This window comes from Ranitomeya imitator, chromosome 3 (assembly GCF_032444005.1).
Source record: "Ranitomeya imitator isolate aRanImi1 chromosome 3, aRanImi1.pri, whole genome shotgun sequence".
Taxonomy (NCBI): Eukaryota; Metazoa; Chordata; class Amphibia; order Anura; family Dendrobatidae; genus Ranitomeya; species Ranitomeya imitator.
In genome coordinates this window covers 1006120-1029823 of record NC_091284.1, presented here as the reverse complement: position 1 = coordinate 1029823, position 23704 = coordinate 1006120, and the positions used below count along the sequence as shown (strand labels likewise).

The 23704-nt window shown below is 57.5% G+C and overlaps 1 protein-coding gene across 2 annotated transcripts in view; it reads left to right on the top strand.

The window, feature by feature from the left end:
* Positions 1–23704, top strand: part of RECQL4 (RecQ like helicase 4) — a 266482-nt gene that overhangs the window by 99006 nt on the left and 143772 nt on the right. Inside the window, exons 16-18 of one of the 2 annotated variants that reach the window (XM_069760351.1) lie at positions 1045–1228; positions 1343–1620; positions 5076–5213. In XM_069760351.1, the coding sequence (XP_069616452.1) occupies positions 1045–1228; positions 1343–1620; positions 5076–5213 (600 nt within the window). The remainder of the gene's footprint in view (positions 1–1044; positions 1229–1342; positions 1621–5075; positions 5214–23704) is intronic. The other variant, XM_069760352.1, reaches the window with a different exon arrangement.

Below are 23704 nucleotides of genomic sequence, written 5' to 3'. Positions count from 1 at the left end.
CAAGGCTACGGTTATGTGGATTCATAATGGGATCAATGATCGTACTCAGGATACTCATAAATGGTTGCACATCCAATTGAAAGTGTTTCAAGTGGAGTACAACAAGGCTCTGTCCTGGCCCCAGTGGTGTTCAACATTTTTATAAATGATCTAGATAAGGGAACTAAAGATAAAATGATCATTTTTGCAGACGATGACAGAGAAGGGATTCAGAAGGATCTAGATAAGCTTGAACAATGGACAGCGACTAATAGAATGGTATTTAACAGGGAGAAATGCAAGATTCTACATCTGGGCAATAAATATGAAAATTACATTTATAGAATGGGAGGAAAAGGACTAAACCGCACCTGTGAAAAAGTTTTGGGTATACCAATAGATCACAGACTGCACATGCGTCAACAGTGTGATGCAGCAGCAAAAAAATCAAACACAGTTCTAGGATGTATTAAGAGAAGCATAGAGTCTGGATCACGTGAAGTAATTATCTCATCTACTCCTCCTTGGTCAGGCCTCATCTGGAATACTGGGTTCAGTTCTCGCCACCACATTTTAAAAAAGACATTGAAAAACTGGAGAACTTCAGAGAAGAGCGACCAGGATGGTGAGCGGACTGCAAAGTATGCCCTACGAGGAGTGGTTAAAGAATCTGGGAATGTTTAGCTTGCAAAAAAGAAGGCTAAGAGGAGACTTAATAGCTGTTTACAAATATCTGAAGGGCCGTCACAGTGTAGAGGGATCATCCTTCTCATTTGCACATGGAAACACTAGAAGAAATTGAATGAAACTTGATTTGAGAAGATTCAGATTAGATATTATAAAAAACGTTTTGACAGTGAGGGTGATCAATGAGTGGAACAGGCTGCCAGGAGAGGTGGTGAGTTCTCCTTCAAAGGAAGTCTTCAAAGACTTGACAGACATCTGTCTAAGATGGTTTAGTGGCTCTTCCATTGAGCAGGGGGTTGGACAGGATGACCCTTGAGGTCCCTTCCTACACTAACATTCTATGATTCCTCCTACTCCTTCCTCTCCATCCTCTTTCAGGCTCTCGTCAGTCTCTTGAAGGAAAATCGGTTTGGAAGTTTGGAGTCGATAATTGTCTATTGTACACGACGGGAGGAGACCCAGCGGTTGGCGGCCATGCTTCGCACTTGTCTGCAGGGAGTCACTGTGACTAAAACAGAGGACGATCGGGGTGATGCCTTCCTGGACAGGAAGAAGATACAAGGTAAGATATATGGAACCTCTCAAAGTGGCTCAGGGGATGTTCTGGAGGAAGGGGGGTCCGACTGTCGGGTGTCACATGATGCAGCACTGCAGTGATGGTGAATTTTCTGCACAGCGAAGAAGAAGATTCGGCGGCCCCTGAAGTGGATGGCCGACTCGTACCACGCTGGCTTGTCTTCTGCTGAGCGCCGGCGGGTGCAGAACAACTTTATGAGCGGACAGCTGCGGATTGTTGTGGCCACTGTAGCCTTCGGGATGGGATTGGACAAGTCTGATGTCAGGGGGATCATTCACTACAATATGCCTAAAAACTTTGAGAGCTACGTCCAAGAGATTGGAAGAGCCGGACGAGATGGCAGAGATGCCCACTGTCACCTGTTCCTGGACCCTGAGGTGAATGCTGAGCCTGTACACACAGACTAGAACTCCTCTGCATGTGCCAAGGGCCACATTTGGTTGTATTTCTTTTACATGTTACATCTTCTCCAAAATTCTGAGTAGTCTAAGCTGCTCCACAGTCAGCCAAAATTTTGGTGTAAAATGTATTCTTAAGTAAGACGACCAAGAGGTGTTATATAGATGCAACGAATTTGTCACCTGTCGTCAGCACTGCGATAAATTTGCTGCATCAAGTGTAATTGTAAGCTGGTGAAATGTAAGACCCCAAATTACACCCCCCGCAACATTTCAAAGAAGGAAAAGTTTTGGAAATCACAGGGTAGATACAATGATGAAAAATGGAAATGTCACAACCGGAGTCTGAGCCTCATGCGAAAATCCCGGAACTTCTGGCCTCTGCTACTATCACTGAGGTTATTAATGGTCCTCAGAGGAGGGATCTGCCACTGGATGCAGTTTTTCTCCACAACTCCAGGCCACATGTTTCTGGTACTACTGTGAGCTACTGCCTGGCCTAAACCTGATCCCGCGGCAGCAGCATCTCCAGACTTGTCTCCATCGGGACCATCATTGGTCAGTGAGTACACACGAGCATCCAGCAGAGGATCCTGAGGATTTGTACAATCGGCGGCAGAACTTTCCTCAGACAACCATTAATAACCTCAATGACTTCAGCCGAGGCTGGAGGTGTCAGGGTTGAGAGGGTGGTGGGGTGGAGGTTGTTGTGAGGTGCGGTTATATGAGAGGGAGGTGGAGTGGGGGTTGTTGGGTGGCTATATGTCAGAGGGAGGCGGGATGGAGGTTGTGAGATGCAGTTATATGTAAGTGGGAGGCGGGGTGGAAGTTGTTGTGAGGTGCGGTTATATGAGAGGGAGGCGGGGTGGAGGTTGTGGGGTGCGGTTATATGTGAGTGGGAGGCGGGGTGGGGGTTGTTAGGTGCGGTTATATGAGAGGGAGGCGGAGTGGGGGTTGTTGGGTGTGGCTATATGTCAGGGAGGCGGGATGGAGGTTGTGAGATGCAGTTATATGTAAGTGGGAGGAGGGGTGGAAGTTGTTGTGAGGTGCGGTTATATGAGAGGGAGGCGGGGTGGAGGTTGTGGGGTGCGGTTATATGTGAGTGGGAGGCGGGGTGGGGGTTGTTGTGAGGTGCGGTTATATGAGAGGGAGGCGGAGTGGAGGTTGTGGGGTGCGGTTATATGTGAGTGGGAGGCGGGGTGGGGGTTGTTGTGAGGTGTGGTTATATGAGAGGGAGGCGGAGTGGGGGTTGTCAGGTGCAGTTATATGTAAGTGGGAGGCGGGGTGGGGGTTGTTGTGAGGTGCGGTTATATGAGAGGGAGGCGGGGTGGAGGTTGTGGGATGCGGTTATATGTGAGTGGGAGGCGGGGTGGGGGTTGTTAGGTGCGGTTATATGAGAGGGAGGCGGAGTGGGGGTTGTTGGGTGTGGCTATATGTCAGGGAGGCGGGATGGAGGTTGAGATGCGGTTATATGTGAGAGTGGGGTGGGGGTTGTTGTGAGATGTGGTTATATGTGAGAGGGAGGCGGGGGTTGTTGGGTGTGGTTATGTCAGAGGGAGGCAGGATGGAGGTTATTGTGAGGTGCGGTTATATATGAGAGGTGGGGTGGGGGTTGCTGTGAGAGGGGGTGGGAGTTGTGGGGGTTGGGGTTGTGGGGTGTCATTATGTGAGTGGGAGCCGACGTGGGGGTTGTTGTGGGGTGTAGTTATACGTGAGTGGGAGGCGGGGTGGGGGTTGTTGTGGGGTGTAGTTATATGTGAGTGGGAGGCGGGGTGGGGGTTGTTGTGGGGTGCGGTTATATGTGAGTGGGAGGCGGGGTGGGGGTTGTTGTGGGGTGCCGTTATATGTGAGTGGGAGGCGGGATGGGGGTTGTTGTGGGGTGCCGTTATATGTGAGTGGGAGGCGGGGTGGGGGTTGTTGTGGGGTGCCGTTATGTGAGAGGGGGCGGGGTTGGTTTGTTGTTGGGTGCGGTTATATGTGAGAAGGAGGCGGGGTGGAGGTTGTTGTGGGGTGCCGTTATATGTGAGTGGGAGGCGGGGTGGGGGTTGTGGTGCTGTTATATGTGAGAAGGAGGCGGGGTGGGGGTTGTTGGGTGTGGTTATATGAGTGGAAGGCGGGGTGGGGGTTGTTGTGGGGTGCCGTTATGTGAGAGGGGGCCGGGTGGGGTTGTTGGGTGCGGTTATATGTGAGAGGGGGCGGGGTGGGTTTGTTATGGGGTGTGGTTATATGAGTGGGAGGCGGGGTAGGGGTTGTTGTGGGGTGCTGTTATATGTGAGTGGGAGGCGGGGTGGGGGTTGTTGTGGGGTGCTGTTATATGTGAGTGGGAGGCGGGGTGGGGGTTGTTGTGGGGTGCTGTTATATGTGAGTGGGAGGCGGGGTGGAGGTTGTTGTGGGGTGCCGTTATGTGAGAGGGGGCAGGGTAGTGTTGTTGGGTGCGGTTATATGTGAGAGGGAGCGGGGTGGGTTTGGTATGGGGTGTGGTTATGAGTGGGAGGCGGGGTGGGGGTTGTTGTGGGGTGTGGTTATATGTGAGAGGGGGCAGGGTGGGGTTGTGGGGTGCTGTTATGTGAGTGGGAGGCGGGGTAGGGGTTGTTGTGGGGTGCTGTTATATGTGAGTGGGAGGCGGGGTGGGGATTGTTGTGGGGTGCCGTTATGTGATAGGCGGTAGGGTAGGGTTTTGGGGTGTGGTTATATGAGTGGGAGGCGGGGTGGGAATTGTTGTGGGGTGCCGTTATGTGAGAGGGGGCAGGGTAGGGTTTTGGGGTGTGGTTATATGAGTGGGAGGCGGGGTGGGGGTTGTTGTGGGGTGCCATTATATGTGAGTGGGAGGCGGGGTGGGGTTGTTGGGTGTGGTTATATGAGTGAGAGGCGGGGTGGGGGTTGTTGTGGGGTGCCGTTATGTGAGAGGGGGCCGGGTGGGGTTGTGGGGTGCTGTTATATGTGAGTGGGTGGCGGGGTAGGGGTTGTTGTGGGGTGCTGTTATATGCGAGTGGGAGGCGGGGTGGGGGTTGTTGTGGGGTGCCGTTATGTGAGAGGAGGCGGGGTGGGGATTGTTGTTGGGTGCCGTTATGTGAGAGGGGGCAGGGTGGGGTGTGGTTATATGAGTGGGAGGCGGGGTGGGGGTTGTTGTGGGGTGCCGTTATGTGAGAGGGGGCAGGGTGGGGTTGTTGGGTGCGGTTATATGTGAGAGGGGGCGGGGTGGGTTTATGGGGTGTGGTTATGAGTGGGAGGCGGGGTGGGGGTTGTTGTGGGGTGCCGTTATGTGAGAGGGGGCAGGGTGGGGTTGTGGGGTGCTGTTATATGTGCGAGAGAGGCAAGGTGGGGGTTGTTGTGGGGTAGCGTGCGGTAATATGTGAGATGGAGGTGGGGTGGGGGTATGTAGTGGTCGGTTATACGTTTGATGGATTCTAACACTTGTCATGGTTTTTCTGCAGTCACAGGATCTGGATGAGCTTCGCCGCCATGTGTACTCTGACTCAGTGGATTATTATACGGTGAAGAAGCTTGTACAGAGAGTGCTCCCTGCTTGCAGGTTTCGTGAGTTGCAGAATAAACGGGCAGTGCTCAGCAGGGTAAGGAGACACTTAAGTGGGCTGTGGAGAAAGTGGGGGGCACTGAACAGGGTGAGCTGACCCATGGGTGAGCTTTGGAGTTATCGGGGGCACTGAGCAGGTTGAGCTGACATTTGGGTGGGCTGTAGAGAAAGCAGTGGGACTGAGCAGGGTGAGTAGACACTTGGGTGGGCTGTGCAGAAAGCAGTGGGGCTGAGCGGGGTGAGTAGACACTTGGGTGGGCTGTGGAGAAAGCAGTGGGACTGATCGGGGTGAGTAGACACTTGGGTGAGCTGTGGAGAAAGCAGTGGGACTGAGCGGGGTGAGTAGACACTTGGGTGGGCTGTAGAGAAAGCAGTGGGACTGAGCGGGGTGAGTAGACACTTGGGTGGGCTGTGCAGAAAGCAGTGGGACTGATCGGGGTGAGTAGACACTTGGGTGGGCTGTAGAGAAAGCAGTGGGGCTGAGCGGGGTGAGTAGACACTTGGGTGAGCTGTGGAGAAAGCAGTGGGACTGAGCGGGGTGAGTAGACACTTGGGTGGGCTGTAGAGAAAGCAGTGGGACTGAGCGGGGTGAGTAGACACTTGGGTGGGCTGTAGAGAAAGCAGTGGGACTGAGCGGGGTGAGTAGACACTTGGGTGAGCTGTAGAGAAAGCAGTGGGACTGAGCGGGGTGAGTAGACACTTGGGTGAGCTGTGGAGAAAGCAGTGGGGCTGAGCGGGGTGAACTGACACTTGGGTGGGCTGTGGAGAAAGCAGTGGGGCTGAGCGGGGTGAGTAGACACTTGGGTGGGCTGTGGAGAAAGCAGTGGGGCTGAGCGGGGTGAACTGACACTTGGGTGGGCTGTGGAGAAAGCAGTGGGGCTGAGCGAGGTGAGTAGACACTTGGGTGGGCTGTGGAGAAAGCAGTGGGGCTGAGCGGGGTGAACTGACACTTGGGTGGGCTGTGGAGAAAGCAGTGGGGCTGAGCGGGGTGAGTAGACACTTGGGTGGGCTGTAGAGAAAGCAGTGGGACTGAGCGGGGTGAGTAGACACTTGGGTGGGCTGTGCAGAAAGCAGTGAGGCTGAGCGGGGTGAGTAGACACTTGGGTGGGCTGTAGAGAAAGCAGTGGGGCTGAGCGGGGTGAGTAGACACTTGGGTGGGCTGTGGAGAAAGCAGTGGGACTGAGCGTGGTGAGTAGACACTTGGGTGGGCTGTGGAGAAAGCAGTGGGGCTGAGCGGGGTGAGTGGACACTTGGGTGAGCTGTGCAGAAAGCAGTGGGACTGAGCGGGGTGAGTAGACACTTGGGTGAGCTGTGCAGAAAGCAGTGGGACTGAGCGGGGTGAGTAGACACTTGGGTGGGCTGTAGAGAAAGCAGTGGGACTGAGCGGGGTGAGTAGACAGTTGGGTGAGCTGTACAGAAAGCGGTTGGCCTGAGCGGGGTGAGTAGACACTTGGGTGGGCTGTACAGAAAGCGGTGGGGCTGAGCGGGGTGAGTAGACACTTGGGTGGGCTGTACAGAAAGCGGTGGGGCTGAGCGGGGTGAGTAGACACTTGGGTGAGCTGTACAGAAAGCAGTGGGGCTGAGCGGGGTGAGTAGACACTTGGGTGAGCTGTGGAGAAAGCAGTGGGACTGAGCGGGGTGAGTAGACACTTGGGTGGGCTGTGCAGAAAGCAGTGGGGCTGAGCGGGGTGAGTAGACACTTGGGTGGGCTGTGCAGAAAGCAGTGGGACTGAGCGTGGTGAGTAGACACTTGGGTGAGCTGTAGAGAAAGCAGTGGGACTGAGCGGGGTGAGTAGACACTTGGGTGAGCTGTAGAGAAAGCAGTGGGGCTGAGCGGGGTGAGTAGACACTTGGGTGAGCTGTAGAGAAAGCAGTGGGGCTGAGCGGAGTGAGTAGACACTTGGGTGGGCTGTACAGAAAGCAGTGGGGCTGAGCGGGGTGAGTAGACACTTGGGTGGGCTGTGCAGAAAGCAGTGGGGCTGAGCGGGGTGAGTAGACACTTGGGTGGGCTGTGCAGAAAGCAGTGGGACTGAGCGTGGTGAGTAGACACTTGGGTGAGCTGTAGAGAAAGCAGTGGGACTGAGCGGGGTGAGTAGACACTTGGGTGAGCTGTAGAGAAAGCAGTGGGGCTGAGCGGGGTGAGTAGACACTTGGGTGAGCTGTAGAGAAAGCAGTGGGGCTGAGCGGGGTGAGTAGACACTTGGGTGAGCTGTAGAGAAAGCAGTGGGGCTGAGCGGGGTGAGTAGACACTTGGGTGAGCTGTGGAGAAAGCAGTGGGGTGAGCGGGGTGAGTAGACACTTGGGTGGGCTGTGGAGAAAGCAGTGGGACTGAGCGGGGTGAGTAGATACTTGGGTGGGCTTTGCAGAAAGCAGTGAGGCTGAGCGGGTGAGTAGATACTTGGGTGGGCTGTGCAGAAAGCAGTGGGACTGAGCGGGGTAAGTAGACACTTGGGTGAGCTGTGGAGAAAGCAGTGGGGCTGAGCGGGGTGAGTAGACACTTGGGTGAGCTGTAGAGAAAGCAGTGGGACTGAGCGGGGTGAGTAGACACTTGGGTGAGCTGTGGAGAAAGCAGTGAGACTGAGCGGGGTGAGTAGACACTTGGGTGGGCTGTGGAGAAAGCAGTGGGACTGAGCGGGGTGAGTAGACACTTGGGTGGGCTGTGGAGAAAGCAGTGGGACTGAGCGGGGTGAGTAGATACTTGGGTGGGCTGTGCAGAAAGCAGTGAGGCTGAGCGGGGTGAGTGGATACTTGGGTGGGCTGTGGAGAAAGCAGTGGGACTGAGCGGGGAGAGTAGATACTTGGGTGGGCTGTGGAGAAAGCAGTGGGGCTGAGCGGGGTGAGTAGACACTTGGGTGAGCTGTGGAGAAAGCAGTGGGACTGAGCGGGGTGAGTAGACACTTGGGTGGGCTGTGGAGAAAGCAGTGGGACTGAGCGGGGTGAGTAGACACTTGGGTGAGCTGTGCAGAAAGCAGTGGGACTGAGCGGGGTGAGTAGACACTTTGGTGGGCTGTGCAGAACGCAGTGGGACTGAGCGGGGTGAGTAGACACTTGGGTGGGCTGTGCAGGAAGCAGTGGGGCTGAGCGGGGTGAGTAGACACTTGGGTGAGCTGTGGAGAAAGCAGTGGGACTGAGCGGGGTGAGTAGACACTTGGGTGAGCTGTGGAGAAAGCAGTGGGACTGAGCGGGGTAAGTAGACACTTGGGTGGGCTGTGGAGAAAGCAGTGGGGCTGAGCGGGGTGAGTAGACACTTTGGTGGGCTGTGGAGAAAGCAGTGGGACTGAGCGGGGTGAGTAGACACTTGGGTGGGCTGTGGAGAAAGCAGTGGGACTGAGCGTGGTGAGTAGACACTTGGGTGGGCTGTGGAGAAAGCAGTGGGACTGAGCGGGGTAAGTAGACACTTGGGTGGGCTGTGGAGAAAGTATTGGGACTGAGCGGGGTGAGTAGACACTTGGGTGGGCTGTGCAGAAAGCAGTATTGCTGAGCGGGGTGAGTAGACACTTGGGTGAGCTGTGCAGAAAGCAGTGGGGCTGAGCGGGGTGAGTGGACACTTGGGTGAGCTGTGGAGAAAGCAGTGGGGCTGAGCGAGGTGAGTAGACACTTGGTTGGGCTGTGCAGAAAGCAGTGGGGCTGAGCGGGGTGAGTAGACACTTGGGTGGGCTGTGCAGAAAGCAGTGGGGCTGAGCGGGGTGAGTAGACACTTTGGTAAGCTGTGGAGAAAGCAGTGTGGCTGTGCGGGGTGAGTAGACACTTGGGTGAGTTGTGCAGAAAGCAGTGGGGGTGAGTAGACACTTGGGTGGGCTGTGCAGAAAGCAGTGGGGCTGAGCGGGGTGAGTAGACACTTGGGTGGGCTCTGGAGAAAGCAATGGGACTGAGCGGGGTGAGTAGACACTTGGGTGGGCTGTGGAGAAAGCAGTGGGGCTGAGCGGGGTGAGTAGACACTTGGGTGAGCTGTGGAGAAAGCAGTGGGACTGAGCGGGGTGAGTAGACACTTGGGTGAGCTGTGGAGAAAGCAGTGGGGCTGAGCGGGGTGAGTAGACACTTGGGCGGGCTGTGGAGAAAGCAGTGGGACTGAGCGGGGTGAGTAGACAATTGGGTGGGCTGTGGAGAAAGCAGTGGGACTGAGCGTGGTGAGTAGACACTTGGGTGAGCTGTGGAGAAAGCAGTGGGACTGAGCGGGGTGAGTAGACACTTGGGTGGGTTGTGGAGAAAGCAGTGGGGCTGAGCGGGGTGAGTAGACACTTGGGTGAGCTGTGCAGAAAGCAGTATTGCTGAGCGGGGTGAGTAGACACTTGGGTGAGCTGTGCAGAAAGCAGTGGGGCTGAGCGGGGTGAGTGGACACTTGGGTGGGCTGTGGAGAAAGCAGTGAGGCTGAGCGGGGTGAGTAGACACTTGGGTGGGCTGTGCAGAAAGCAGTGGGGCTGAGCGGGGTGAGTAGACACTTGGGTAAGCTGTGGAGAAAGCAGTGGGGCTGAGCGGGGTGAGTAGACACTTGGGTGAGTTGTGCAGAAAGCAGTGGGGGTGAGTAGACACTTGGGTAAGCTGTGCAGAAAGCAGTGGGGCTGAGCGGGGTGAGTAGACACTTAGGTGGGCTGTGGAGAAAGCAGTGGGACTGAGCGGGGTGAGTAGACAATTGGGTGGGCTGTGGAGAAAGCAGTGGGACTGAGCGTGGTGAGTAGACACTTGGGTGGGCTGTGCAGAAAGCAGTGGGGCTGAGCGGGGTGAGTAGACACTTGGGTGGCCTGTGGGGCTGAGCGGGGTGAGTAGACACTTGGGTGAGCTGTGCAGAAAGCAGTGGGACTGAGCGGGGTGAGTAGACACTTGGGTGGGCTGTAGAGAAAGCAGTGGGACTGAGCGGGTTGAGTAGACAGTTGGGTGAGCTGTACAGAAAGCGGTGGGGCTGAGCGGGGTGAGTAGACACTTGGGTGGGCTGTACAGAAAGCAGTGGGACTGAGCGGGGTGAGTAGACACTTGGGTGAGCTGTGCAGAAAGCAGTGGGACTGAGCGGGGTGAGTAGACACTTGGGTGGGCTGTGGAGAAAGCAGTGGGGCTGAGCGGGGTGAGTAGACACTTGGGTGAGCTGTGGAGAAAGCAGTGGGACTGAGCGGGGTGAGTAGACACTTGGGTGGGCTGTGGAGAAAGCAGTGGGACTGAGCGTGGTGAGTAGACACTTGGGTGGGCTGTGGAGAAAGCAGTGGGACTGAGCGGGGTAAGTAGACACTTGGGTGGGCTGTGGAGAAAGTATTGGGACTGAGCGGGGTGAGTAGACACTTGGGTGGGCTGTGCAGAAAGCAGTATTGCTGAGCGGGGTGAGTAGACACTTGGGTGAGCTGTGCAGAAAGCAGTGGGGCTGAGCGGGGTGAGTAGACACTTGGGTAAGCTGTGGAGAAAGCAGTGGGGCTGTGCGGGGTGAGTAGACACTTGGGTGAGTTGTGCAGAAAGCAGTGGGGGTGAGTAGACACTTGGGTGAGCTGTGCAGAAAGCAGTGGGGCTGAGCGGGGTGAGTAGACACTTGGGTGAGCTGTGGAGAAAGCAGTGAGGCTGAGCGGGGTGAGTAGACACTTGGGTGGGCTGTGCAGAAAGCAGTGGGGCTGAGCGGGGTGAGTAGACACTTGGGTGGGCTGTGCAGAAAGCAGTGGGGCTGAGCGGGGTGAGTGGACACTTGGGTGAGCTGTGGAGAAAGCAGTGAGGCTGAGCGGGGTGAGTAGACACTTGGGTGGGCTGTGCAGAAAGCAGTGGGGCTGAGCGGGGTGAGTAGACACTTGGGTAAGCTGTGGAGAAAGCAGTGGGGCTGTGCGGGGTGAGTAGACACTTGGGTGAGTTGTGCAGAAAGCAGTGGGGGTGAGTAGACACTTGGGTGAGCTGTGCAGAAAGCAGTGGGGCTGAGCGGGGTGAGTAGACACTTGGGTGAGCTGTGGAGAAAGCAGTGAGGCTGAGCGGGGTGAGTAGACACTTGGGTGGGCTGTGCAGAAAGCAGTGGGGCTGAGCGGGGTGAGTAGACACTTGGGTGGGCTGTGCAGAAAGCAGTGGGGCTGAGCGGGGTGAGTAGACACTTGGGTAAGCTGTGGAGAAAGCAGTGGGGCTGTGCGGGGTGAGTAGACACTTGGGTGAGTTGTGCAGAAAGCAGTGGGGGTGAGTAGACACTTGGGTGGGCTGTGGAGAAAGCAGTGGGACTGAGCGGGGTGAGTAGACACTTGGGTGGGCTGTGGAGAAAGCAGTGGGGCTGAGCGGGGTGAGTAGACACTTGGGTGAGCTGTGGAGAAAGCAGTGGGACTGAGCGTGGTGAGTAGACACTTGGGTGGGTTGTGGAGAAAGCAGTGGGGCTGAGCGGGGTGAGTAGACACTTGGGTGGGCTGTGGAGAAAGCAGTGGGACTGAGCGGGGTGAGTAGACACTTGGTTGGGCTGTGGAGAAAGTATTGGGACTGAGCGGGGTGAGTAGACACTTGGGTGGGCTGTGGAGAAAGCAGTATTGCTGAGCGGGGTGAGTAGACACTTGGGTGGGCTGTGGAGAAAGTATTGGGACTGAGCGGGGTGAGTAGACACTTGGGTGGGCTGTGCAGAAAGCAGTATTGCTGAGCGGGGTGAGTAGACACTTGGGTGAGCTGTGCAGAAAGCAGTGGGGCTGAGCGGGGTGAGTGGACACTTGGGTGGGCTGTGCAGAAAGCAGTGGGGCTGAGCGGGGTGAGTAGACACTTGGGTAAGCTGTGGAGAAAGCAGTGGGGCTGAGCGGGGTGAGTAGACACTTGGGTGGGCTGTGGAGAAAGCAGTGGGACTGAGCGGGGTGAGTAGACAATTGGGTCGGCTGTGGAGAAAGCAGTGGGACTGAGCGTGGGGAGTAGACACTTGGGTGGGCTGTGCAGAAAGCAGTGGGGCTGAGCGGGGTGAGTAGACACTTGGGTGGCCTGTGGGGCTGAGCGGGGTGAGTAGACACTTGGGTGAGCTGTGCAGAGAGCAGTGGGACTGAGCGGGGTGAGTAGATACTTGGGTGAGCTGTAGAGAAAGCAGTGGGACTGAGCGGGGTGAGTAGACACTTGGGTGAGCTGTGCAGAAAGCAGTGTGGCTGAGCGTGGTGAGTAGACACTTGGGTGAGCTGTGCAGAAAGCAGTGGTACTGAGCGGGGTGAGTAGACACTTGGGTGGGCTGTAGAGAAAGCAGTGGGACTGAGCGGGGTGAGTAGACAGTTGGGTGAGCTGTACAGAAAGCGGTGGGGCTGAGCGGGGTGAGTAGACACTTGGGTGGGCTGTACAGAAAGCAGTGGGGCTGAGCGGGGTGAGTAGACACTTGGGTGAGCTGTGGAGAAAGCAGTGGGACTGAGCGGGGTGAGTAGACGCTTGGGTGGGCTGTGGAGAAAGCAGTGGGGCTGAGTGGGTTGAGTAGACACTTGGGTGAGCTGTGGAGAAAGCAGTGGGGCTGAGCGTGGTGAGTAGACACTTGGGTGGGCTGTGCAGAAAGCAGTGGGGCTGAGTGGGTTGAGTAGACACTTGGGTGAGCTGTGGAGAAAGCAGTGGGGCTGAGCGGGGTGAGTAGACACTTGGGTGAGTTGTGCAGAAAGCAGTGGGGGTGAGTAGACACTTGGGTAAGCTGTGCAGAAAGCAGTGGGGCTGAGCGGGGTGAGTAGACACTTAGGTGGGCTGTGGAGAAAGCAGTGGGACTGAGCGGGGTGAATAGACACTTGGGTGGGCTGTGGAGAAAGCAGTGGGGCTGAGCGGGGTGAGTAGACACTTGGGTGGGCTGTGGAGAAAGCAGTGGGACTGAGCGGGGTGAGTAGACAATTGGGTGGGCTGTGGAGAAAGCAGTGGGACTGAGCGTGGTGAGTAGACACTTGGGTGGGCTGTGCAGAAAGCAGTGGGGCTGAGCGGGGTAAGTAGACACTTGGGTGAGCTGTGGAGAAAGCAGTGGGACTGAGCGGGGTAAGTAGACACTTGGGTGAGCTGTGGAGAAAGCAGTGGGACTGAGCGGGGTAAGTAGACACTTGGGTGGGCTGTGGAGAAAGCAGTGGGACTGAGCGGGGTGAGTAGACACTTGGGTGAGCTGTGGAGAAAGCAGTGGGACTGAGCGGGGTAAGTAGACACTTGGGTGAGCTGTGGAGAAAGCAGTGGGACTGAGCGGGGTGAGTAGACACTTGGGTGGGCTGTGGAGAAAGCAGTGGGACTGAGCGGGGTGAGTAGACACTTGGTTGGGCTGTGGAGAAAGTATTGGGACTGAGCGGGGTGAGTAGACACTTGGGTGGGCTGTGGAGAAAGCAGTATTGCTGAGCGGGGTGAGTAGACACTTGGGTGGGCTGTGGAGAAAGTATTGGGACTGAGCGGGGTGAGTAGACACTTGGGTGGGCTGTGCAGAAAGCAGTATTGCTGAGCGGGGTGAGTAGACACTTGGGTGAGCTGTGCAGAAAGCAGTGGGGCTGAGCGGGGTGAGTGGACACTTGGGTGGGCTGTGCAGAAAGCAGTGGGGCTGAGCGGGGTGAGTAGACACTTGGGTAAGCTGTGGAGAAAGCAGTGGGGCTGAGCGGGGTGAGTAGACACTTAGGTGGGCTGTGGAGAAAGCAGTGGGACTGAGCGGGGTGAGTAGACAATTGGGTGGGCTGTGGAGAAAGCAGTGGGACTGAGCGTGGTGAGTAGACACTTGGGTGGGCTGTGCAGAAAGCAGTGGGGCTGAGCGGGGTGAGTAGACACTTGGGTGGCCTGTGGGGCTGAGCGGGGTGAGTAGACACTTGGGTGAGCTGTGCAGAGAGCAGTGGGACTGAGCGGGGTGAGTAGATACTTGGGTGAGCTGTAGAGAAAGCAGTGGGACTGAGCGGGGTAAGTAGACACTTGGGTGAGCTGTGCAGAAAGCAGTGGGGCTGAGCGTGGTGAGTAGACACTTGGGTGAGCTGTGCAGAAAGCAGTGGTACTGAGCGGGGTGAGTAGACACTTGGGTGGGCTGTAGAGAAAGCAGTGGGACTGAGCGGGGTGAGTAGACAGTTGGGTGAGCTGTACAGAAAGCGGTGGGGCTGAGCGGGGTGAGTAGACACTTGGGTGGGCTGTACAGAAAGCAGTGGGGCTGAGCGGGGTGAGTAGACACTTGGGTGAGCTGTGGAGAAAGCAGTGGGACTGAGCGGGGTGAGTAGACACTTGGGTGAGCTGTGGAGAAAGCAGTGGGGCTGAGCGGGGTGAGTAGACACTTGGGTGAGCTGTGGAGAAAGCAGTGGGACTGAGCGGGGTGAGTAGACACTTGGGTGGGCTGTAGAGAAAGCAGTGGGACTGATCGGGGTGAGTAGATACTTGGGTGAGCTGTGGAGAAAGCAGTGGGGCTGAGCGTGGTGAGTAGACACTTGGGTGGGCTGTACAGAAAGCAGTGGGGCTGAGCGTGGTGAGTAGACACTTGGGTGAGCTGTGGAGAAAGCAGTGGGGCTGAGCGGGGTGAGTAGACACTTAGGTGGGCTGTGGAGAAAGCAGTGGGACTGAGCGGGGTGAATAGACACTTGGGTGGGCTGTGGAGAAAGCAGTGGGGCTGAGCGGGGTGAGTAGACACTTGGGTGAGCTGTGGAGAAAGCAGTGGGACTGAGCGGGGTGAGTAGACACTTGGGTGGGCTGTGGAGAAAGCAGTGGGGCTGAGCGGGGTGAGTAGACACTTGGGTGAGCTGTGGAGAAAGCAGTGGGACTGAGCGGGGTGAGTAGACACTTGGGTGGGCTGTGGAGAAAGCAGTGGGACTGAGCGGGGTGAGTAGACAATTGGGTGGGCTGTGGAGAAAGCAGTGGGACTGAGCGTGGTGAGTAGACACTTGGGTGGGCTGTGCAGAAAGCAGTGGGGCTGAGCGGGGTAAGTAGACACTTGGGTGAGCTGTGGAGAAAGCAGTGGGACTGAGCAGGGTGAGTAGACACTTGGGTGGGCTGTGCAGAAAGCAGTGGGACTGAGCGGGGTAAGTAGACACTTGGGTGAGCTGTGGAGAAAGCAGTGGGACTGAGCGGGGTAAGTAGACACTTGGGTGGGCTGTGGAGAAAGCAGTGGGACTGAGCGGGGTGAGTAGACACTTGGGTGAGCTGTGGAGAAAGCAGTGGGACTGAGCGGGGTAAGTAGACACTTGGGTGAGCTGTGGAGAAAGCAGTGGGACTGAGCGGGGTGAGTAGACACTTGGGTGGGCTGTGGAGAAAGTAGTGGGACTGAGCGGGGTGAGTAGACACTTGGTTGGGCTGTGGAGAAAGTATTGGGACTGAGCGGGGTGAGTAGACACTTGGGTGGGCTGTGGAGAAAGCAGTGGGACTGAGCGGGGTGAGTAGACACTTGGGTGGGCTGTGCAGATAGCAGTGGGGCTGAGCGGGGTGAGTAGACACTTGGGTGGGCTGTGGAGAAAGCAGTGGGACTGAGCGGGGTGAGTAGACACTTGGGTGGCCTGTGGAGAAAGCAGTGGGGCTGAGCGGGGTGAGTAGACACTTGGGTGAGCTGTGCAGAAAGCAGTGGGACTGCGCGGGGTGAGTAGACACTTGGGTGGGCTGTGGAGAAAGCAGTGGGACTGAGCGGGGTGAGTAGACACTTGGGTGGGCTGTGGAGAAAGCAGTGGGGCTGAGCGGGGTGAGTGGACACTTGGGTGAGCTGTGGAGAAAGCAGTGAGGGTGAGTAGATACTTGGGTGGGCTGTGCAGAAAGCAGTGGGACTGAGCGGGGTGAGTAGACACTTGGGTAAGCTGTGGAGAAAGCAGTGGGGCTGTGCGGGGTGAGTAGACACTTGGGTAAGCTGTGCAGAAAGCAGTGGGGCTGAGCGGGGTGAGTAGACACTTGGGTGGGCTGTGCAGAAAGCAGTGGGACTGAGCGGGGTGAGTAGACACTTGGGTAAGCTGTGCAGAAAGCAGTGGGGCTGTGCGGGGTGAGTAGACACTTGGGTGGGCTGTGCAGAAAGCAGTGGGGCTGAGCGGGGTGAGTGGACACTTGGGTGAGCTGTGCAGAAAGCAGTGGGGCTGAGCGGGGTGAGTAGACACTTGGGTGGGCTGTGGAGAAAGCAGTGGGACTGAGCGGGGTGAGTAGACACTTGGGTGGCCTGTGGAGAAAGCAGTGGGGCTGAGCGGGGTGAGTAGACACTTGGGTGAGCTGTGCAGAAAGCAGTGGGACTGCGCGGGGTGAGTAGACACTTGGGTGGGCTGTGGAGAAAGCAGTGGGACTGAGCGGGGTGAGTAGACACTTGGGTGGGCTGTGGAGAAAGCAGTGGGGCTGAGCGGGGTGAGTAGACACTTGGGTGAGCTGTGCAGAAAGCAGTGGGACTGCGCGGGGTGAGTAGACACTTGGGTGGGCTGTGCAGAAAGCAGTGGGACTGAGCGGGGTGAGTAGACACTTGGGTGGGCTGTGCAGGAAGCAGTGGGGCTGAGCGGGGTGAGTAGACACTTGGGTGAGCTGTAGAGAAAGCAGTGGGACTGAGCGGGGTGAGTAGACACTTGGGTGAGCTGTGCAGAAAGCATTGGGACTGAGCGGGGTGAGTAGACACTTGGGTGGGCTGTGGAGAAAGCAGTGGGACTGAGCGGGGTGAGTAGACACTTGGGTGAGCTGTGGAGAAAGCAGTGGGACTGAGCGGGGTGAGTAGACACTTTGGTGGGCTGTGGAGAAAGCAGTGGGACTGAACGTGGTGAGTAGACACTTGGGTGGGCTGTGGAGAAAGCAGTGGGACTAAGCGGGGTAAGTAGACACTTGGGTGGGCTGTGGAGAAAGCGGTGGGGGTGAGTAGACACTTGGGTGAGTTGTGCAGAAAGTGGGGCTGAACGGGGTGAGTAGACACTTAGGTGGGCTGTGGAGAAAGCAGTGGGACTGAGCGGGGTGAGTAGACACTTGGGTGGGCTGTGGAGAAAGCAGTGGGGCTGAGCGGGGTGAGTAGACACTTGGGTGAGCTGTGGAGAAAGCAGTGGGACTGAGCGGGGTGAGTAGACACTTGGGTGGGCTGTGGAGAAAGCAGTGGGGCTGAGCGGGGTGAGTAGACACTTGGGTGAGCTGTGGAGAAAGCAGTGGGACTGAGCGGGGTGAGTAGACACTTGGGTGGGCTGTGGAGAAAGCAGTGGGACTGAGCGGGGTGAGTAGACAATTGGGTGGGCTGTGGAGAAAGCAGTGGGACTGAGCGGGGTGAGTAGACACTTGGGTGGGCTGTGGAGAATGCAGTGGGACTGAGCGGGGTGAGTAGACACTTGGGTGGGCTGTGGAGAAAGCAGTGGGGCTGAGCGGGGTGAGTAGACACTTGGGTGGGCTGTGGAGAAAGCAGTGGGACTGAGCGGGGTGAGTAGACACTTGGGTGGGCTGTGGAGAAAGCAGTGGGACTGAGCGGGGTGAGTAGACACTTGGGTGGGCTGTGGAGAATGCAGTGGGACTGAGCGGGGTGAGTAGACACTTGGGTGGGCTGTGGAGAAAGCAGTGGGACTGAGCGGGGTGAGTAGACAATTGGGTGGGCTGTGGAGAAAGCAGTGGGGCTGAGCGGGGTGAGTAGACACTTGGGTGGGCTGTGGAGAATGCAGTGGGACTGAGCGGGGTGAGTAGACACTTGGGTGGGCTGTGCAGAAAGCAGTGGGGCTGAGCGGGGTGAGTGGACACTTGGGTGAGTTGTGCAGAAAGCAGTGGGGCTGAGCGGGGTGAGTAGACACTTGGGTGGGCTGTGGAGAAAGCAGTGGGACTGAGCGGGGTGAGTAGACACTTGGGTGGGCTGTGGAGAAAGCAGTGGGACTGAGCGGGGTGAGTAGACACTTGCGTGAGCTGTGCAGAAAGCAGTGGGACTGCGCGGGGTGAGTAGACACTTGCGTGAGCTGTGCAGAAAGCAGTGGGACTGCGCAGGGTGAGTAGACACTTGGGTGGGCTGTGCAGAAAGCAGTGGGACTGAGCGGGGTGAGTAGACACTTGGGTGGGCTTTGCAGGAAGCAGTGGGGCTGAGCGGGGTGAGTAGACACTTGGGTGAGCTGTGGAGAAAGCAGTGGGGCTGAGCGGGGTGAGTAGACACTTGGGTGGGCTGTGGAGAAAGCAGTGGGGCTGAGCGGGGTGAGTAGACACTTGGGTGAGCTGTGCAGAAAGCAGTGGGACTGAGCGGGGTGAGTAGACACTTGGGTGGGCTGTGGAGAAAGCAGTGGGACTGAGCGGGGTGAGTAGACACTTGGGTGAGCTGTGGAGAAAGCAGTGGGACTGAGCGGGGTGAGTGGACACTTGGGTGGGCTGTGGAGAAAGCAGTGGGACTGAGCGGGGTGAGTAGACACTTGGGTGAGCTGTGGAGAAAGCAGTGGGACTGAGCGGGGTGAGTAGACACTTGGGTGGGCTGTGGAGAAAGCAGTGGGACTAAGCGGGGTAAGTAGACACTTGGGTGGGCTGTGGAGAAAGCGGTGGGGGTGAGTGGACACTTGGGTGGGCTGTGCAGAAAGCAGTGGGGCTGAGCGGGGTGAGTAGACACTTGGGTGGGCTGTGCAGAAAGTAGTGGGACTGAGCGGGGTGAGTAGACACTTGGGTGAGCTGTGGAGAAAGCAGTGGGACTGAGCGGGGTGAGTAGACACTTGGGTGGGCTGTGGAGAAAGCAGTGGGACTGAGCGGGGTGAGTAGACACTTGGGTGGGCTGTGCAGAGAGCAGTGGGGCTGAGCGGGGTGAGTAGACACTTGGGTGGGCTGTGGAGAAAGCAGTGGGACTGAGCGGGGTGAGTAGACACTTGGGTGAGCTGTGCAGAAAGCGGTGGGGGTGAGTAGACACTTGGGTGGGCTGTGCAGAAAGCAGTGGGGCTGAGCGGGGTGAGTAGACACTTGGGTGGGCTGTGCAGAAAGTAGTGGGACTGAGCGGGGTGAGTAGACACTTGGGTGAGCTGTAGAGAAAGCAGTGGGACTGAGCGGGGTGAGTAGACACTTGGGTGAGCTGTAGAGAAAGCATTGGGGCTGAGCGGGGTGAGTAGACACTTGGGTGGGCTGTGCAGAAAGCAGTGGGACTGAGCGGGGTGAGTAGACACTTGGGTGGGCTGTGGAGAAAGCAGTGGGACTGAGCGGGGTGAGTAGACACTTGGGTGGGCTGTGGAGAAAGCAGTGGGGCTGAGCGGGGTGAGTAGACACTTGGGTGGGCTGTGGAGAAAGTATTGGGACTGAGCGAGGTGAGTAGACACTTGGGTGGGCTGTGCAGAAAGCAGTGGGACTGAGCGGGGTGAGTAGACACTTTGGTGGGCTGTGGAGAAAGCAGTGGGACTGAGCGGGGTGAGTAGACACTTGGGTGGGCTGTGCAGAAAGCAGTGGGGCTGAGCGGGGTGAGTAGACACTTGGGTGGGCTGTGGAGAATGCAGTGGGACTGAGCGGGGTGAGTAGACACTTGGGTGGGCTGTGCAGAAAGCAGTGGGGCTGAGCGGGGTGAGTAGACACTTGGGTGGGCTGTGGAGAAAGCAGTGGGACTGAGCGGGGTGAGTAGACACTTGCGTGAGCTGTGCAGAAAGCAGTGGGACTGCGCAGGGTGAGTAGACACTTGGGTGGGCTGTGCAGAAAGCAGTGGGACTGAGCGGGGTGAGTAGACACTTGGGTGGGCTGTGCAGGAAGCAGTGGGGCTGAGCGGGGTGAGTAGACACTTGGGTGAGCTGTGGAGAAAGCATTGGGGCTGAGCGGGGTGAGTAGACACTTGGGTGGGCTGTGGAGAAAGCAGTGGGGCTGAGCGGGGTGAGTAGACACTTGGGTGAGCTGTGGAGAAAGCAGTGGGACTGAGCGGGGTGAGTAGACACTTGGGTGGGCTGTGGAGAAAGCAGTGGGACTGAGCGGGGTTAGTAGACACTTGGGTGGGCTGTGGAGAAAGTATTGGCACTGAGCGGGGTGAGTAGACACTTGGGTGGGCTGTGCAGAAAGCAGTGGGGCTGAGCGGGGTGAGTAGACACTTGGGTGGGCTGTGCAGAAAGCAGTATTGCTGAGCGGGGTGAGTAGACACTTGGGTGAGCTGTGCAGAAAGCAGTGGGGCTGAGCGGGGTGAGTGGACACTTGGGTGAGCTGTGGAGAAAGCAGTGAGGCTGAGCGGGGTGAGTAGACACTTGGGTGGGCTGTGCAGAAAGCAGTGGGGCTGAGCGGGGTGAGTAGACACTTGGGTGGGCTGTGCAGAAAGCAGTGGGGCTGAGCGGGGTGAGTAGACACTTGGGTGGGCTGTGCAGAAAGCAGTGGGGCTGAGCGGGGTGAGTAGACACTTGGGTAAGCTGTGCAGAAAGCAGTGGGTCTGTGCGGGGTGAGTAGACACTTGGTTGGGCTGTGCAGAAAGCAGTGGGGCTGTGCGGGGTGAGTAGACACTTGGGTGAGCTGTGCAGAAAGCAGTGGGGGTGAGTAGACACTTGGGTAAGCTGTGCAGAAAGCAGTGGGGCTGAGCGGGGTGAGTAGACACTTGGGTGGGCTGTGTAGAAAGCAGTGGGACTGAGCGGGGTGAGTAGACACTTGGGTGGACTGTGGAGAAAGCAGTGGGACTGAGCGGGGTGAGTAGACACTTGGGTGGGCTGTGGAGAAAGCAGTGGGGCTGAGCGGGGTGAGTAGACACTTGGGTGAGCTGTGGAGAAAGCAGTGGGACTGAGCAGGGTGAGTAGACACTTGGGTGGGCTGTGGAGAAAGCATTGGGACTGAGCGGGGTGAGTAGACACTTGGGTGGGCTGTGGAGAAAGCAGTGGGACTGAGCGTGGTGAGTAGACACTTGGGTGAGCTGTGGAGAAAGCAGTGGGACTGAGCGGGGTGAGTAGACACTTGGGTGGGCTGTGGAGAAAGCAGTGGGGCTGAGAGGGGTGAGTAGACACTTGGGTGGGCTGTGGAGAAAGTATTGGGACTGAGCGAGGTGAGTAGACACTTGGGTGGGCTGTGCAGAAAGCAGTGGGACTGAGCGGGGTGAGTAGACACTTGGGTAAGCTGTGGAGAAAGCAGTGGGGCTGTGCCGGGTGAGTAGACACTTTGGTAAGCTGTGGAGAAAGCAGTGGGACTGAGCGGGGTGAGTAGACACTTGGGTAAGCTGTGGAGAAAGCAGTGGGGCTGTGCGGGGTGAGTAGACACTTGGGTGGGCTGTGCAGAAAGTAGTGGGACTGAGCGGGGTGAGTAGACACTTGGGTGAGCTGTAGAGAAAGCAGTGGGACTGAGCGGGGTGAGTAGACACTTGGGTGGGCTGTGGAGAATGCAGTGGGACTGAGCGGGGTGAGTAGACACTTGGGTGGGCTGTGCAGAAAGCAGTGGGGCTGAGCGGGGTGAGTGGACACTTGGGTGAGTTGTGCAGAAAGCAGTGGGGCTGAGCGGGGTGAGTAGACACTTGGGTGGGCTGTGGAGAAAGCAGTGGGACTGAGCGGGGTGAGTAGACACTTGGGTGGGCTGTGGAGAAAGCAGTGGGACTGAGCGGGGTGAGTAGACACTTGCGTGAGCTGTGCAGAATGCAGTGGGACTGCGCAGGGTGAGTAGACACTTGGGTGGGCTGTGCAGAAAGCAGTGGGACTGAGCGGGGTGAGTAGACACTTGGGTGGGCTTTGCAGGAAGCAGTGGGGCTGAGCGGGGTGAGTAGACACTTGGGTGAGCTGTGGAGAAAGCAGTGGGGCTGAGCGGGGTGAGTAGACACTTGGGTGAGCTGTGCAGAAAGCAGTGGGACTGAGCGGGGTGAGTAGACACTTGGGTGGGCTGTGGAGAAAGCAGTGGGACTGAGCGGGGTGAGTAGACACTTGGGTGAGCTGTGGAGAAAGCAGTGGGACTGAGCGGGGTGAGTAGACACTTGGGTGGGCTGTGGAGAAAGCAGTGGGACTGAGCGGGGTGAGTAGACACTTGGGTGAGCTGTGGAGAAAGCAGTGGGACTGAGCGGGGTGAGTAGACACTTGGGTGGGCTGTGGAGAAAGCAGTGGGACTAAGCGGGGTAAGTAGACACTTGGGTGGGCTGTGGAGAAAGCGGTGGGGGTGAGTAGACACTTGGGTGGGCTGTGGAGAAAGCAGTGGGGCTGAGCGGGGTGAGTAGACACTTGGGTGGGCTGTGCAGAAAGTAGTGGGACTGAGCGGGGTGAGTAGACACTTGGGTGAGCTGTGGAGAAAGCAGTGGGACTGAGCGGGGTGAGTAGACACTTGGGTGGGCTGTGGAGAAAGCAGTGGGACTGAGCGGGGTGAGTAGACACTTGGGTGGGCTGTGCAGAGAGCAGTGGGGCTGAGCGGGGTGAGTAGACACTTGGGTGGGCTGTGGAGAAAGCAGTGGGACTGAGCGGGGTGAGTAGACACTTGGGTGAGCTGTGCAGAAAGCGGTGGGGGTGAGTAGACACTTGCGTGGGCTGTGCAGAAAGCAGTGGGGGTGAGTAGACACTTGGGTGGGCTGTGCAGAAAGTAGTGGGACTGAGCGGGGTGAGTAGACACTTGGGTGAGCTGTAGAGAAAGCAGTGGGACTGAGCGGGGTGAGTAGACACTTGGGTGAGCTGTAGAGAAAGCAGTGGGACTGAGCGGGGTGAGTAGACACTTGGGTGAGCTGTGGAGAAAGCATTGGGGCTGAGCGGGGTGAGTAGACACTTGGGTGGGCTGTGCAGAAAGCAGTGGGACTGAGCGGGGTGAGTAGACACTTGGGTGGGCTGTGGAGAAAGCAGTGGGACTGAGCGGGGTGAGTAGACACTTGGGTGGGCTGTGGAGAAAGCAGTGGGGCTGAGCGGGGTGAGTAGACACTTGGGTGGGCTGTGGAGAAAGTATTGGGACTGAGCGAGGTGAGTAGACACTTGGGTGGGCTGTGCAGAAAGCAGTGGGACTGAGCGGGGTGAGTAGACACTTTGGTGGGCTGTGGAGAAAGCAGTGGGACTGAGCGGGGTGAGTAGACACTTGGGTGGGCTGTGCAGAAAGCAGTGGGGCTGAGCGGGGTGAGTAGACACTTGGGTGGGCTGTGGAGAATGCAGTGGGACTGAGCGGGGTGAGTAGACACTTGGGTGGGCTGTGGAGAAAGCAGTGGGGCTGAGCGGGGTGAGTAGACACTTGGGTGGGCTGTGGAGAAAGCAGTGGGACTGAGCGGGGTGAGTAGACACTTGGGTGAGCTGTGGAGAAAGCAGTGGGACTGAGCGGGGTGAGTAGACACTTGGTTGGGCTGTGGAGAAAGCAGTGGGACTGAGCGTGGTGAGTAGACGCTTGGGTGGGCTGTGGAGAAAGCAGTGGGACTGAGCGGGGTTAGTAGACACTTGGGTGGGCTGTGGAGAAAGTATTGGCACTGAGCGGGGTGAGTAGACACTTGGGTGGGCTGTGCAGAAAGCAGTGGGGCTGAGCGGGGTGAGTAGACACTTGGGTGGGCTGTGCAGAAAGCAGTATTGCTGAGCGGGGTGAGTAGACACTTGGGTGAGCTGTGCAGAAAGCAGTGGGGCTGAGCGGGGTGAGTGGACACTTGGGTGAGCTGTGGAGAAAGCAGTGAGGCTGAGCGGGGTGAGTAGACACTTGGTTGGGCTGTGCAGAAAGCAGTGGGGCTGAGCGGGGTGAGTAGACACTTGGGTGGGCTGTGCAGAAAGCAGTGGGGCTGAGCGGGGTGAGTAGACACTTGGGTGGGCTGTGCAGAAAGCAGTGGGGCTGAGCGGGGTGAGTAGACACTTGGGTAAGCTGTGCAGAAAGCAGTGGGTCTGTGCGGGGTGAGTA